At 36.1% G+C, this 17,179-nt stretch overlaps 2 protein-coding genes across 2 annotated transcripts; one reads left to right on the top strand and one right to left on the bottom strand.

The window, feature by feature from the left end:
* The first annotated feature begins 107 nt into the window (after window positions 1-107).
* On the top strand, window positions 108-7,458 carry tmem184c (transmembrane protein 184C). Its single transcript, XM_058778846.1, has 10 exons — window positions 108-606; window positions 1,891-2,021; window positions 2,136-2,172; window positions 2,472-2,677; window positions 3,291-3,365; window positions 4,239-4,332; window positions 4,681-4,793; window positions 5,201-5,300; window positions 5,527-5,698; window positions 5,891-7,458. Exons 1-10 carry the CDS (start codon window positions 490-492, stop codon window positions 6,187-6,189), a joined length of 1,344 nt encoding a protein of 447 aa, XP_058634829.1. The 5' UTR covers window positions 108-489; the 3' UTR covers window positions 6,190-7,458.
* A 315-nt stretch (window positions 7,459-7,773) lies between these two features.
* Window positions 7,774-17,085, bottom strand: prmt9 (protein arginine methyltransferase 9). Its single transcript, XM_058778807.1, has 13 exons — window positions 16,916-17,085; window positions 16,211-16,413; window positions 15,899-16,047; window positions 15,107-15,343; window positions 14,833-15,000; window positions 14,078-14,180; window positions 13,406-13,515; window positions 13,048-13,240; window positions 12,280-12,463; window positions 10,439-11,120; window positions 10,201-10,354; window positions 8,664-8,786; window positions 7,774-8,201 (listed from the first exon to the last, which is right to left on the bottom strand). The coding sequence occupies exons 2-13, from the start codon at window positions 16,406-16,408 to the stop codon at window positions 7,929-7,931; spliced, it is 2,574 nt and encodes an 857-aa protein (XP_058634790.1). The 5' UTR covers window positions 16,409-16,413; window positions 16,916-17,085; the 3' UTR covers window positions 7,774-7,928.
* Window positions 17,086-17,179: the final 94 nt, after the last annotated feature.

Here is a 17,179-nt window from a genome sequence, read left to right as displayed (position 1 = left end):
AAAATGTTTTAAAACACTCACCATCTCCTCCTTTATAGATTGCAGTTTGTTGGTTCTCCGATCCGAGGGGTGGCGCTAAACGTTAAAAATGTTTTTTTTAAAAACAGGCAAAGAACCCACAGTGACGACAAGATCAACAGGAAGTTCTTGACCAGCTTTGTTTATTAACTTATCGCTCACTTTATTTTGGAACTCAATAAAGTTTTATAACATGATTTCTGCTAAAAGATAATAAAACATGACCGTGCGCTGACTTTATAATGGACGCGATCGCGAGCGGCTCTTGAATGCAGTGATGTTTGTGGGATTGGGAGGAATCAGCTGATTGTTTGACGCGCGCACAACACTCATGATTCATCAAGATCTCAGTCGTGTTTATACGAATCATATGCCAGAACTACCAAGAACTTAATTCGGCTTTTCTGTGTAGCTGCCTCTGAGTCGAACTCAATCGGAGTGTAATGTAAGAGCTCAGTGGCAGCAGGAAAGATGCCGTGCACATGCGGCAACTGGAGGAGGTGGATCCGGCCTCTGGTGGTGCTGCTGTACATTCTGCTGCTCCTGGTTGTCCTTCCATTGTGTATTTGGGAACTTCAAAAATCAGGGGTCAGAGGTCTTTTTATAATTAATGTATTGTATATATTGATATAATATCTGTATTGTTCTGATATCAAGAAATGAACATTTTCTAATGTGAACTATTTAAGTGAACTTTAAGCTGCGTAATATACGTAAAGGTCAAATCAATGTTGTTATTGTTAACTAAAACTAGAACTATTACGGTGGTTAAAAATTAAGCTAAAAATTTGAATAGAATATACATATTAGATGAAAAACTTATGCCTAAAGTGCCTAAAAATAAGGCTAAAAATGTTTACACACACACACACGTCTGCTTTGCTATCCTTGTGGAGACTCTCCATAGGCGTAATGCTTTTTCTACTGTACACACCGTATATTCTATCACCCTACCAACCCTACTCCTAAACCTACCCCTTACAGGAAACTTTCTGCATTTTTAGATTTTCAAAAAACTTAATTCTGTGTGATTTATTAGCTTGTTTACCCGTGGGGACCTCAATTTAGGTCCCCACCGTGACGCGAGTCCTCATGAGTCTGTGTGTATTCAGGTTTAAGTCCCCACCAGAATAGAAAAACAGGTACACACACACACACACACACAGCAAAATGAAAACTGAAAACAAAAGCTTATTCAAAATATTAATACATATTATAGGACCTACCTGCAAAGCTACCTGAAAAGCTATGTGCAAGTGCACCTAGGGAAAAAGCTGCTTTAAACACACCAAATGTTGATTTAATTTAGTTAATAGAAGTTAATTGATAAAGAAAATCTATTTATGACATTATTTTTGACAGCATCCTCATTTTACAGCATTTTTACACAAGTGCCTAACACTTTTAACAGTACTGTAGCTTTGCAGGTAGGTTTCTTGAAGCATCTTGGAGACGTTGCCACAGTTCTTCTGGATTTAGTCTCAGTTTGTTCTGTTTCTTCATGTTATTCCAGACAGACTGGATGATGATCAGATCAGATCTCTGTGTGGAGCACTGGCTGTTGTCAGACAAAAATCTCACTGGATTATTACCATTAATGGCAAAATGAATGTTTGGAAATGTAAATTGACACACTACAGCAAAAGATAGAAATAACTGACTTAACCATTTGTTTAGCTGGTGAAGATACTAGTGTTCTAATAATTTTGGCCAACACTGTATATAAGAGTCAAATTTGACTCACGAATGGAAAACGTAGTATCTAAATAGTTATTTTGTTGTTAAAATTAGGTGTATTGGTGTTAGTATAGATCATTTTTGACAGTGACTGTTCACATTGATGGTATTCATTTCCTCCTTGTAATCTCATAGGTTAGTACTCCTAATAAGGCATGGTTCATCGCTGGGATATTTGTGTTCATGACTATACCCATCTCACTGTGGGGGATTTTGCAGCATCTAGTACACTACACCCAACCTGAGCTACAAAAACCTATTATCAGGTATTGTTGTATGGAAAATGTTACTTGCAATGTGTTTTTATGCAATATTAATTGACATTATCTTTGATTGTTTTGTCTGTTTCTCACATGTTCACTCTGTTTTTTCATCCTCAGAATATTATGGATGGTTCCTATATACAGCCTGGATAGCGTGAGTATCATGTGATGACAATGATAGCTAAAATGTTGGTATTTGAATCGCAAATAGCTTCTTTGATGTTTAGTCTCCGATTAAGATTGCCTTGACTTGAACACTGGCCTTTTTATGTTTGACAATAAGTTAATGTGATGCCTGATGGTGCAGATGCTCATGGCTCAGAAAGTGACTCCCTTAACCAAACTCATGTGCATCCAATCTCTTTTTTTTTTTTTTTTTTGGTGTAATTTGACATTTCTGTGTTCTATATACAAGTTCTCTTTATTCTTTGGTCCCTTCTTTTGTTTTCACAGTGGATTGCATTGAAGTATCCCAACATTGCCATTTATGTAGACACATGTAGAGAGTGCTATGAGGCCTATGTCATCTACAACTTCATGATCTTCCTTCTCAACTTTTTGGGAAACCAGTATCCCAGTCTGGTGCTGATGCTGGAGGTGCAGGAGCAACAAAAGCATCTCCCCCCTCTTTGCTGCTGCCCTCCGTGGCCCATGGGAGAGTGAGTGTTTGCACAGACGTGGATAGAATATGAAAGTGGCATAACGTAAGGCAGGATGTGGTATTTAATGTGTATCTGTTGTTAGAATTACTAAAGGAGAAAGTCAAGACGTTATTGCTGAGGTTCTTATATTGAGGGCCTCTATTACCGGTTTACCATCTTCTCCTTTGGAGCCCTCTTTAAAGTGGAGGATGGGAATTGAAAGTCTTTTGTTTAGATACAGCAGGAAGAGATTTCTTCTAAATTGCTTGCAGAGTGAACACTTTCTTGAGGTTGTTGGCTGCTTTTAGCTGTTGCTGCTGAGGGCAGCAACTTTTACATTTACGTTAGACAGTGGTGGTAATGTGTGAAAAGTCTGTTGATTTAAACCAGCAGCGTTTTAACTGGAAAAAATATGTTTGTGTTTAAGAAAAAAAGAAAAAAAACCTGCTTTAGAGAACAGTAGAGCTCTATGTTATATGCCTGTCAAGTTAACTTTATTTGATTTTATACAGTGCCAGGGAAACATTTATTTATACTGCAACAATATTTTCTCATGGCCTCCCTTTTCTCTGTTTTCATATTGAGAACAGCACATTTACTGAACTGTTTTTGTTTTTGTTTTTCTTAACAGAGTGCTTTTGCTGAGATGTAAACTGGGGGTTCTGCAGTACACAGTTGTGAGACCTGTCACCACAGTTGTTGCTTTGTAAGTGTCATTCATTGTGTGTATGTTGTAGAGGTTAGTCAAGCATCTACTATCAGTTTTGTCACATTTTTGTGTTTTTACACCATATAAAGATACATAAAGAAGCAAAATATACAGTATCGTTCAAATGTTTGGGTCAGTACGATTTTTTTAAATGTTTTTGAAAGAAGTCTCACCAGGGCTGCATTTATTTTATTAAAATTACAATAAAAATAGTAATATTTAATTCATTACAATTTAGAATGGTAAAATTACAATATTAATTTTATGATTTAAAATGTTTTTTTTTTTCTTTTAATATATTTTAAAGTGTAATTTATTAATGTGATGGCAAAGCTGAATTTTCAGCAGTCATTATGCCAGTCTTCATCATGTGATCAATCAGAAATCATACTAATATGCTGATTTGGAGCGCAAGAAACATTTCTTATTATTATTATCAGTGTTGAAAACAGTTGTTCTTCTTAACATTTTAGTGGAAACTGTGATACATTTTTTTTTAGGATTCTTTAATGGAAAGAACGTTTATAGGAACAAATCTAACTTATCTAATAATCTAATTATTATTATTATTATAAATGTTGTGTCTGACACATCTTGCATCTTTATTGAATAAAAATGTAATTTTTTTATAAAAGTTTTGCTGACCTTAGACATTTGAATGGTAGTGTAATTTCTGTTCATGAAAGTGCATCAACAAAGCCCTTTAGTCGACACTAATGTTTCTGTGCTCTGATGCTTTTAAACACAAGACTTACATTTAGCTAAAATTACACCCTCTATTATAGACTCTGCTTTTATATGTAATCCTAAAATAAGCATGTCTGTTCATGACGGTCAATGATTTGCATCATTTCTGTCCTGCCAAATTAGGATTTGTCAGCTTTGTGGGGTCTACGATGAAGGCAACTTCAGTTCAAAAAATGCCTGGACTTATCTGGTTATCGTCAACAATCTCTCTCAGCTTGTAAGTACCTGTTTTGTCCTGAATATTATGCAAGAATGTCACATGATCTTGATGTCGTGAGAGCGGAGTGAGTCTGCAGTTCCATTCAGGAACCAGACAGAAGTAAAAGGAAGAAAAAGTCTTAACTAAAGCCCTGTTGACAGAGCCATCATTATGGGTTTTTACCAATTCATTTGCTGTGAAATAAAACAAACCAGACTTTACAGCCTCTCATTGGTGTTTATGCTGCACATGAACAGTAAACAGCTTAGGGAGCATGAACTATCAATAATTTTTCACTGTTGTTGCTTCAAGATAAACGGTAACCTGATGATCTAATGGTAATGTGCTAACTTTTTCTCTCTTCAGTTTGCCATGTACTGTCTTGTGCTGTTCTACAAGGCTCTGAGGGAAGAGCTGAGTCCTATCAAACCTGTGGGCAAATTCCTCTGTGTCAAGCTGGTGGTTTTTGCGTCATTCTGGTAAACCGTTCTACACATTTAACACTGTAATAATTTGGATCTGCTTCTAATCAAGTTTAGTTCCCATCTTGCAGGGCAGTTTTCTAGAATACACTATATAGTGACAAAATAATAATTTTGAAATTGATAAAATAAGAGAAAAAAAAGTTAAATGTGGACACATTGCATTAATTTTATTGAAAAATAATTGAATGTAATCTAAAATTCAGATATTTATAAAATAGACATTATATCGTAATAGACAGTACTATATAATTATTTTTTTTCAATTTTATTAAGATTTTATATTCAAATCAAACAAAATTAATAGTTATTATAATAATTCCCAATACCCATTTTAATTAAGTCATCTTTTATGATAATTTCCACCATATGATGTTTTAATTCAGTTCTTTTATCTGTCTTAGGCAAGCTGTGGTTATTGCGCTTTTAGTGAAGGTTGGTGTGATCTCAGACTCGCACACCTGGGACTGGGACAACGTGGAGGCTGTAGCCACTGGATTACAGGTATGTATACCTTGATCTCAACATTAAACTCAATTTACCAGAAATGGGCTGGTGGTGAGACACAATAATACTCATATAATATTATTCTTATAGTTATATATATATCTTTGACTGGCTTACCATGTATACAATCCACCATTGTTAATGCAGCACCATTAATGAACTTCTGGTTGCACAAGAGGAAGTAACCTTAAGATTAAAGGTCTGTTTTCCTGTGTTCTCACAGGACTTCATCATCTGTTTGGAAATGTTTTTGGCAGCCATTGCCCATCACTTCAGCTTCACTTACAAGCCCTACATACAGGAAGCAGAGGAAGGTTCTTGCTTTGATTCCTTCCTGGCCATGTGGGATGTCTCAGATATACGGGCTGACATCTCGGAACAAGTGCGCAATGTCGGTGAGTCACGACACAGTCGAGGGTCTAAGATCTATTTTGAATTCTTACAAAATACTTCATCTACATTAAGCAGTCATATCATATCCCCCCCCCCGAACAGGAATCAGTTTGTGAAATCTGTCAATACCCAGCCCTATTTCAAACAGTTATTCATCATATCTATGTCCTTGCTTTGTGTTTTTTTTTTTTCAGGGAGAACTGTCATGGGTCGTCCAAGGAAAACATATTTCGGTGAAGAGGTTTCCCAGGACGAGAACACAGGACTGCTGTCAGCTGGTTCTCAGGATCCAGGCGTCGAATCGTCCTCTACCCCTCCATCCCCTAAGGGCCGTTACCAGGGCATGGGCCACACCGTAACCCCCCACTCCATCTCTGCTCCTGCCAACCTTGGCAGTGCACCATGGGAAGGAGATGTGGATGATATCACGCCTGCTGTGATATCTGGCGATCATACAGATCAACAAGGCTCAGACTATGTAGCAATCGCTTAGCATCACTGAGCTTCAGCTACCAAATAGTTAACGCACATCGATCTAATGTGCGTTAACTACCGTTTCTAATATATGCAGCCGCCGTTAACTCTGGTAATTATTCATACTTGTGGTTAATATGTGTTCAGAGAGGCTCGGTGAAGCTTAGGTAGCAAGAACACATATGAAGGACTTGGGTAGTGTTGGTCCTCCGTTTTTATCTCTGTTTGGCATTGTTTTGCTGAAAACATGACCAAATTACAAACTGACCTTAGAGCCAAGCACAGTAATTCTCCAATACCAATTTAAATTTTTCACATCATCAGATAATGGTTAATTTAAGGCAGCTTTATGAATGTTTTTATTCTAAGAAACACTATGTATTGATAATGCTACTTCAAAATGTCATTGACATCCTCCTGGATTTCATCGTCATTTTAGGTTGTTTTTTTTTCTTTGTCATTATCAGTGATACTTTCACATTTTTATCTGTGAATACAAATACGTTTTAAGTAATATGTTTTAAGTGTTTTAAGTTTTTTTTTTTTTTTTTTCCTTCCACGGAGCAGCACCTTGATCATGGACAGTAATATCAAATTGCCAGGATGCCATGGAGATTTACAACCTTTCCTCTCAGCAGAATATATGCATGTGGTAAAGCAACTACAGTTGAAACATTGGCTCTAAAGCATCAAAATACAGAAGCACCCCTATTTCTGCCTAATTCGCTTCAGAGCTTTGCAACCTCTCCTGGACTGCTTGCCTTCAGAACAGCTTCATGTAATTGTTAACACATAAAAACGCATATGTTAGTGGTCTTTCTTTTGTCCTTCTCGAAACGTATTTGTGTTTTTATTTTTGGTTATTTTAATAATTATACAAAGAAATTAGGTTAAAAACAATTTAATTAATTACTGAAAATTTAGAAGACTAAGTTCACCTCGGGAAATTATGCAATGTCTAAATATCAGCCAAAGTTGTCTTATTGTTAAGAATTTTTTTTTGGGGGGGGGGTAGTTTTCTTAATGGTTTCAACGAGCTGTCAGTTTTTAACATCAGCTGCACATGAGATATAAATGTCAGATATAGTATAACAGTAAGGGCAGATTGTTATCATTGCAGAAGTGGACCTATGGGAAATATTCCCATTTCTTTGTTTTTATGAACTGTCATGTGTCTCTCTGATCCATTCAGAGAGATGCATCTTCTGCAACGGTTTGTACAGCTGTTGTATTGCCTTATCTAACAGTGGTTGTCACAAATCATTAAACTTCACATGGAAATGTGTATTGAGTATTTCTGCTTAATTGCCTTCCATCCAAGTTCAAAAGCATAGTTCACCCAGAAATCATGCCATTCCAAATATGTATGACGTTACCATTGCCTTCCACTGTACAAAGAAAAAATGCTTATCCTCAGTCCAATGCAGAGGATCCATTGGTGATTAAGTGATGTAATGATACTATTTCTCTAAATTTGTTCCCATTAAGAAACAAACTCATCTGTATCTTGTATGGCCTGAGGGTGAGTTAATTTTCAGCACATTTCCATTTTTGGGTGAACTTTTCCTTTAATTATACCTCTAAGAAGCATCAAGCCACACAGTCATGGTGAAATTATTTTAATGTAAAATGTGTGCTTGTTTTTAAAAATAATAACTTTTTTTTTTTTTTTTTTAACCATACAGCAATTAAAAAATTGCCCATTAGCAGCAATTCACTGATTCTGGTGTTATATCAATACAGGAGACCCCTCCCACATCATGAGTCACTGGTCACAGGCTCCGCCTCCCTGATAACATCATCATCCCCCAGCCCTTCTTTAACAGCTGTAATGGAGATGCTGCTCTTATGGAGCTGGATGCTGAGCTTGACCCATTCTCCTCTGCTGACCGTCAGGGGCTGCTGGAGGACCACCGCCGCCTGCTTCCAGTGAGAGTCCTCACTGAAGGTGCTGACGCTGTGCTCAGAGTCCAGGTGGATCTGGTACCAGAAGGGAATGGCAGTCACCTTGCCTGAGGTGTTGACCCGCACCTGCCAAATGCACAAAATAAAAGGCAATTTAATAGACAGTCATGGGGCTACTAGAGGGCTTTAAAATGACTTAAAAGGATTTAAAATTAAACAAGTTTAAAATTGTTAGTTTTTGAATGTTTGTATATTGTTTAGTTTTTAGAATTTTCAGTTTTCATTTTAAGTTGTTAAATTTTACTTGGCTTAATTTATTTTTATTTCAGTTTTAACCACTTTAGTAAGGCAACATTTCTATTTTTTTGTTATATTATTATATTTTATTATATAAAATGTGTAATGTAATTGATTACGTTACTTACTACAATTTTTGTCATGTAATTTGGAATCGTTGATGGATTACAATTAGTAAGTAATCTACCCAGCTATGTGTAAAGCTTTATTTCAATTAACAAAAACTATTTGAACAATAACAACACAGAGAGAGAGAGAGAGAAGCCCAAAGAACCAGAACCCAAAACTCACTTTGACTTCGTTGTCGGTGTAATTGGCAGTGCTGTTCATGAGGTCCAGTGCGAAGAGTTCTACTGGTTCACTAAGATGTGTACATTCAAGTGTGGACAGGTCCAAAAACACATGAACAGGTACCTAAGAGAAGAAAAAAACAGACATTTTATTCTTTAAACACTTTAATTCTGTAATTTGCAGAAACCACAGAAAATATTTATTATGCATTACATTTCTCTCAGTGCATGAAATGGAAAATCTGATCTTTGATAAGCTGATAATCCATGGTATCTCTCCAACTCTTTCTGTTAGGATGTGTGGCATTTGACAATACTGTATAAAGCATCTATAATTAACCACATAGCAGAGGTGGTGAATAGAATTTTGGAATTTGAACTACAATGTGCACTCGAGTTCTCAGTTCAAAGTGGAGTCTTGTAAAAACAAACTAAAAGCCAAACAATCATGTTTACACAAAAAGGCTAAAAAGCCACTCTGATTACAGAAGAGCAGTTTTGTTTAGACCAGACACACTGAAAAGTATATATGATCAAAAATAGTGAAAACAGCAATATTGTGAAATATTATTACAATTTAAAATAAATGTTTTCTATTTTAATATATTTTAAAATGTAATTTCTTCCTGTGGTGGCAAAGCTGAATATTCAGCATCATTACTCCCGTCTTTGTCACATGATCTTTCAGAAATCATTCTAATATACTGATTAGCTGTTCAGCAAACGATTATTATTATTATTATTATCAACGTTGATAACAGTTGTGCTGCTTAGTATTTTGGTGAAAACTGTGATTATATATATATATATATATATATATATTTGTTCAGGATATTTTGATGAATTAAAAACTTTTTCATTTCATTTTTTTAAAAAAAAAATTAAAGACTTCACTGTCACTTTTGAACAATTAAATGTATTCTTAGTTAAAGTATGGATTTTTATTTATTATGTTATTTTAAATGTATTTACATATATTTTATTTTTTACATTTATTTATATAATGTTATTTATTTATAAAAAAAACTTTTGAATGGTAGTGTACTATAAATCAAATATTTTACAATTTGTATGGTTTGAAACGATTAAAATATGATTTTTAAAAATGTATTTCAGTCTGAAAGGTCAGAACGGATCATATACAGTGTGTGGTCTTGTCTACAGCTTTTTGTAAATTCACTTTTTTTTCTTGCTATTTCCACATATAATGAACTTTGTGGTATTTGAATGCAGTAAATTGTGAAGCAGTGAACAAGTGAGCAGTTTTGGGACAAAGCACATGTGAATGTGTAAAAAAAAAAAAGTAATTTCGTGCACTTCAAAACTTTCACTTTTTAAATAAAGCACTTGCAAATTATTATGGCAACCAACATAGATATATAGATTTGGTTTGTAAATTAGATTTAGGTGCAGTGTTAACAAAGCCTATACTACATTGTACCTCAAGATACCAGAGAACGTTCCTGAGCAAATATGGGACCTTAGACACAAGGACAAGAGATAAAGAGTAAGCACAGTATTGACAGAGCCAACCATACTGTGAATTGATTGATGAATGGAGCAATGTTGAACCCGAGAGTCGGCTCTGTTCCTTGAACGGCGCTTTCCCGAAGCAGCGTGTCAGACTCAACAAGCATCCCGTGGATCACAATGCGCTCTGGAAAAATCTGCCCACCATCCTCCAACAAACACCTGAAATGTTCACAAAAAAACTAGTTTAAACACCAAAAAAAAAAAAAAAAAAAGAACTAACCATACTATGATTTAAACTCTTACCTAGCTAACGTTGCTTTCTCCAACAGTTTCTGTCTAATAAGGCCACAGATCTCTATGCAGTCAAGTATGATGGCGCTCCAGAGCTTCTCGGTTGCTGGCCGTTGGAGAACCGCAGAATCATCCTCCACGTGACTTAACCAGAACTCCAGTGCGCTTTCAAGCACACCGTTTCCTTTGGCCAGCAGTCTCAACATAGTCTGGTGATGCTCTTTCTCCACTGAACTGTAGGCTTGAACCAATCCAGGGCTGATATGTTTGTCTTCACTTGAATCGAAGCCTAACTGGGCTGCCATCAAGGAGAGAACAGAAAAGCCCTCGGAGACATCGAGCACGTAGATCGGATCGAGTTCTGTGTCTGATGGTTGTGACCTCCCAGTTGACTTAAGAGAAACCAAAAGTTTGCTCATGGCCTTCTGGAAGCTGTTATGATACGCTGTGTTATTGAGGAGGGCGATCTCTGCCGACTCCAACATAAAAGCACAAGATGGTTTCTCCTGGTTGGTTTGAAGGCTAGCCAGAGCACTGCACAGCTCAGCCTCAGGGTTTGCAGTGAGGATCTTGGGAGTTACGTTGTCCATATGGAATGTGTGTCCATCTCTTATGATAGCAGCGCAGCATAGCCTGAGATAAGAGTCCTTACAGGAAACCTCCACCAGTACTTCATCACCGCATTTCACAGTGTCTGGGGGATGATACGAGTTAAAGTCAATTAATTATTTCTATTAAACTGGCTGTAGCTTAACCTAATTGTCTTCACACAACCTCAAATGATGCATATTCAACACACGCGCGTGCGTGATTAGCATTTTGTTAGCATTTTGCTAACATGTTCTCAGCATTTTTCTAACATGATTAGAATGTTGCTATCATGTTTTTAGCATGCTTAGCATGATGCTAGCATGTTTTAGCATGTTGCTAGCAAATTTTTAGGATTAGCATGCATGAATGAAAAAAATCCAGCTAAAAGCAAGTAAAACCAGCTGATTTAATAATAAAAACAGCTAAATCCAGCTGATTTTTATCAAAAAAAAAAAAAAAAAAAAATAGCTAAACCCAGCTGATTTGGGAAGAAAAAAAAACAGCCAAAACCAGCTAATTTAACAAAAACAGCTAAAAACATCTAAAACGCACTGATTTAGCAAAAAGAAAAAAGAAAAAGGTAAAAACCAGCTAAACACAGCTTATTTAGTGGCCAAAACCGCTTTAAAACGAACCTGGGAGACCAGTCAAAGCTGGTAATGTGAAGTTTGTGAGACTACTTCCTGTTCTCTTCGTAAGAGATGGCTTCTGATATTAATGCATCAAGAAATTCATTGGCATGACTAGTTCTAGAGCAGTAGTTCTCAACTACATTGTCCACAACAATATTTAGAAGCCCCATATATAAATTTGGAGTGTCAGTATGATAAAATATAGAAGTATAATTAAAATTTAAATAATTTTCTGTATTCCAGATGTAACATTCCTCAGAGTTCAAGGTTTAATGAATTAATTTTCATAACGTTTTCAGTTGAAACTGGATATGATTAATGAATATTATATTTATCTGCGCACATATTGTTTCTTTAAATAATTTTTTTAATTCACGTGCCCTCATAATCTTTAATCAAAAACATCTTCCCCTCTTTCCGACAACAACACATGCTCTGATGGACAAAATCCCACCCTACATTTTTTATACGTCACAATAAAGAAGAAAAGACCACAATCCCATTTCATGCCTACTTCAAGCGATCTTTGAAATTTGCTGAGGCCCCCATTTTAGAAGCATTGTTCTAGAGTCATGGTCATCTGTATACTTCTTATTCTCTATATTTTTACATTAACACAGTAGCTCTTACTGAATGGACTCTGTATTGGATAGATGGCCTGCTCCCAGCATGTGTCTTCCTCTGGGCCAGTGGACAGGTGGTTGTCCTGGTCGAGATGTAGCTGAAACCATACTGCCAGAGCATCTAGAACACCCTCCTGGGTCACATACAGTCGCAGCTGTGTCATCTCTCTGGAGCAAAGACCCTCCAGCTCCTGCAACACAGAGAATGCTTAATACCACTTACTGCAACCATGCCACTTTAGGTATTTCAGTTGTGTTGTTTCTCTCCCATCTGGCCCATGTTCACTGTATGTCTCTATTACACTATACACAATCCAAAGTTTAGGGTCAGATTTTTAAATATTTTTGTCTCTTACGCTTACCCAGGGTGCATTTACTGGGTCAAAAATACAGTAAAATAAGTAATATTGTGATATATTATTACAATTTAAAATGACTCTTTTCTATTTTAATATATTTTAAAATGCAAGTTATTCCTGTGATGACAAAGCTGAATTTTCTGCAGCCATTACTCCAGTCTTTTTTCAGTGTGGCATGATGCTTTAGAAAGCATTCTAATATGCTGATTTGGTGCTCAAAACACATAGTTATCGATGTTGACAACAGACAGACAACATTTTTGTTTCAGAATGAATAGAAAGTTCAAAATAACAGCATTTATTTGAAAATGACATTGCAAATGTCTTTACTGTCACTTTTGATCAATTGACTTATTGCATGATCAAAAGACACTTTTATTTCAACACTCAGCTCTATATTATACTGAGTTCTATACCTGCACATTGTTGAAGTCTATGTCCAGAGCTGTGAAAGGTTGTGTGAGCTGAATGTATCCTCCACGGAGGCGGCTCAGTCTTTCAGTGGTGTAGGGCTCAGTGCTGTCCTCAGTATCAGCCAGACAGCTAACAGGACTATAGATCTGTCCTACTGCAGACAGATCCAAGCCTCCAACTGAAGACGCATACAGCCTGCAGAAGGTTGATTAGTAATTCAATCACTAAATGTTCACTCTAATCTTTCTAAGATCATACTCCAGAGCCTGCTTCTTTGGTATTGTGTTAACTCTTTAAAGAGAAGTGTAATACAAACTTTATCAATGTGTCACTCACACATAAGCAGCTTTGGTCTCTCACCTGTGATGTCTACGGATCTCACGGCACTGAACAGCGACTCCAAACACAGTTGCACCAGCAGGTATAACCCGGCCCGTTTGTGAGGGACTGGACAAGGGTTGTTGAGTGTTCTGTTGAAATGATTTAATAATCAATTGTTGTGAAAGACTTGGAAGCATTATTTATAATGGACAGAAATTTATTAATTTATAGCAGCTTTATACAACTGTATATTTTTTATAGCCATCTACACTGCTAACATATTTTCTAAAAATGACTTTAGACCTCATTCACAAACATTTATGTATCTCAGCCACTAGGCGTCCCTGTTGTCCAAAAATGTATATAACTTGAGGCTACTCTCTGACACTGATATGAGAAAAAGCTTAGAATATTTTAAGTAAGGATTTAGAAGAAAGGATCTGGTTGTAGTATGGCAAAGTATGTAATCTTTTGCCAAGCATGCTATTAACGTTGGTGCAAGACAACTTGACATTTTCAGAGACAAAAATCTCTTAGTCACTGACCACGGCCGGATAAGCATCGGATCAGACAGGATAAAACCATTTGTATAAAAGGATTACACTATAATCAGAGTTTAATTTGTGGCATCACGTGACCTCACTGTAGGTTTGCTGATCAGAACAGTCAATGCCGCATACACATACAGAAATCATTCAGAAAGTGACTTACAGGTGGAGGTAAAAGTAGGTGCTTCCATGCATGGATCAGCGTCTCAATGATGCCCTCACCAAACAGCCCTGCATCTACCGTCTCTGTTACAACCAGTGACACTCTGAAGAATGGAACATAAATCAACACAAATGTATGAAAACATCTGCCATTTAAACTCAGTTAAGACATTTTGAAAGCAATATTTTTTTACAAATAATATATGATATTTTATGGTTTGGGTCAGTGTGATTAAAAAAAAGAAAAATTAATGCTTTTATTTAACAAAGACAAATTAAATTGGGGGGGGAAATATATTTTTGTTGTTCTTTCTATTGATGAAAGAATTAAAAAAAAAATGTAGCAGTTTCTACAAAAATTATACGAAACAACTGATTTCAACACTGTTTCAACACTGATAACAATAAGAAATGTTCCTTGAGCAGCAAATCAGCATATTGGAATAATCATGTGACGATCATGTGAAGACTGGAGTAATGGCTGCTGAAAACTCAGCTTTACCATCACTGTATTTTAACATTTATTAAAATAGAAAACAGTAACTTTAAATTCTATATTTCACAATATCACTGTTTTTACTGTATATTTTGATCAAACAAATGCAATCTTGATGAGACATTAAAAAAATCTTACCATACTTTTAAATGGTAGTATAAATTATATATATAAGATTATATCATAAGATTTATGCTTGAAAAAATAAAAATAAAACTATGGTCAGTATGAATCTGGTTACTATATAAAGAAATATTTACCTGTTTGGAATGTCTTTTGGAATGTTCATATCTAGAGACTTCAGGTGAACAATCTTGATGCTATCTGCCATCCCATTGGCTGAGAGCACCTCGCATGCCAGCTCATACATTGTCTTTGACAGCTCACAGGCATAGACCTCAGCAGCACCTGCCATCTTTGCACACATACTAACATGCCAAACAAAAAGCATTAAAGCAAACTCAACTGTATATCAGTCGAAGCAGACATTTGTTAAATAACAATGTTATGTAACAAGTTTCTGAAAAATCTCACCCGAGGATGCCTGTGCCAGTTCCAATATCCAGAACAGAGCTGCATCCTCCCTCAACAGCTTTCTTAATAGCCAGCTGGTACTTGTGGTTTCGCCCATGGTCATTGAGCATTAAGAAGTGCCAGCGTTCCACCAACCAGTTGGCAACACGGTAAAAGTTTTCCTTTGCCTCTGGGAAGTCTGGTCGGAGTTTAAGGGCTTTATAAAAATGCCCAGCAGCTTCATCCCGAAACCCCATTCTGGAACAAAAAAAACAAACAATTGACTCGGGGTCATGTTTGTAAATGAGCAACACAGTTTGAACAAAATTTGGGGTCAGTATGTGGTGTTATCTTTATTATCTTTAATGTCAGGCAATCCATCTCATGAACACTTGACAATAAACGTGGAACACACAACACTATTTATACACTTATAGACTTATTTATCCAACATACAGTACATACTTAGTTTACACTTCAAATTTGCACATAATATACCCGTTCATAAAAAACTGTCTATTGTAATATACCTGTACATACAATTGTCAATTTGTATATTGTTATTCACTATTTACATGTTCTATTTTTATTGTTTTTGTTCTGTCGCTGTCATTCTGTTGCACTGCGTTGGCTTCTGTCATTTGTAAACATACCTGCCAATAAAGCTCATTCTGATTCTGATTATATTGTTATTTTTGCCTATTCACTAAAAAACTCCTAAAAAAAAAAAATATTTGGTACTTTACAAATACTAAGCCACTATAATAATATAATTATCAACAACAACAACAATAATAATAAACAAATAAAAACCTGAAGAGATGCTCTCCCATGCTGTTCACTATAACCTCATCCACTGGAAACAACTCCATAGCTTGTTCATAGCAATTAAAGAGGTCCTGGATACGTCCAAGAGAGTCCAGCTCTTCAGCCCATTTAAACAGAGTAAATCTAAAGGATTCCTGTGAATACAAAATCACATATTTACCGGCCTTGCTATAAGGTTCTGAAGCTTTTTCAACTTCAGATACATCATTTCACCGCCACACACTGTTACAGTAAACAGACTGATCAGGCAGACAGACTAAAACATCAAGGAAGCATGGGGGGGGAAGGCAAGCTTACATTTGCAAAGTCTTTTAGAGCTGGAGCAAGGTTTAGAGCCAACAGGTAGTGAACAAAAGCAGTGCCATAGTCCTGACTGAACAGACACTGCTGAGCGCCTTCCAGTGATCTTGACACCAGCTCATTTCTCACAGCATCTTCTCTCTGAGCTCGTCTATGACGCCTCGTCCTCTTTGGTCTTGTAGTGGCATTAGGCATGTTTTCTGTGAATGACAGAACTGATCATGTACTGGATCATTACCTAAAATTGAATAAATTGAACGACAGACAAGGAATGCTTCCGGAAAAAATAAAATAAAAAAATCAATAGAAAATGTTTCCATCATTGTCAAATATAAGCACACAAATGATATAGTGTGAAATGTAACACGTTTCAATGTATTTCAGTTGATTTGAGTATACTGGATGTTTGGAGCTAGTAACTATATTCATTCATGTAATGATAATCAAGTATAAAATGCCTAATTACAAAGCATTAATAAGTATTACTTAATCCACCAAATCTGCCAGTTAAAATTTACGTACAGTAAATATAGCAAACGTAAATTTTCCTAATTTTCAAAACTGAACATTGCATAGTTTTCCTCGGCTGAAATAAGAAACCAGAATAATTATATGCTTCTATTTAATATGCTTTTTTTTTTTTTTTTTTTTTAATTTGACAATTTCAGCATCATTTGGTTTTTTGGATTTATGGTTCTTTACCTTCTCAGGTTTGCGAGTCGAGTTCGCCGGACTGTATTTTTTATGAATTCCCCTGAAGACTCCAGCCTGCCGCTGTCATTAAAACACAGACTGCGATTTAAACATTTTTCATTTAGTTTTGTCTCTATATTTATGAGCTACTTCAGAGCAGCTCTGCTCCTGTACTGCAGGTCCGCTCTGTGGAATCAGGCGGACGGAAACAACTTCCGCTCTTTTAGAGTTCCACATTAGATTTAAACACACTACTGACAGCCCAGTAGTATT

Source organism: Onychostoma macrolepis, chromosome 01 (genome assembly GCF_012432095.1).
Source record: "Onychostoma macrolepis isolate SWU-2019 chromosome 01, ASM1243209v1, whole genome shotgun sequence".
Taxonomy (NCBI): domain Eukaryota; kingdom Metazoa; phylum Chordata; class Actinopteri; order Cypriniformes; family Cyprinidae; genus Onychostoma; species Onychostoma macrolepis.
Note: the sequence above shows the minus strand (reverse complement) of the source record. Positions and strands in the feature narration are given on the sequence as shown.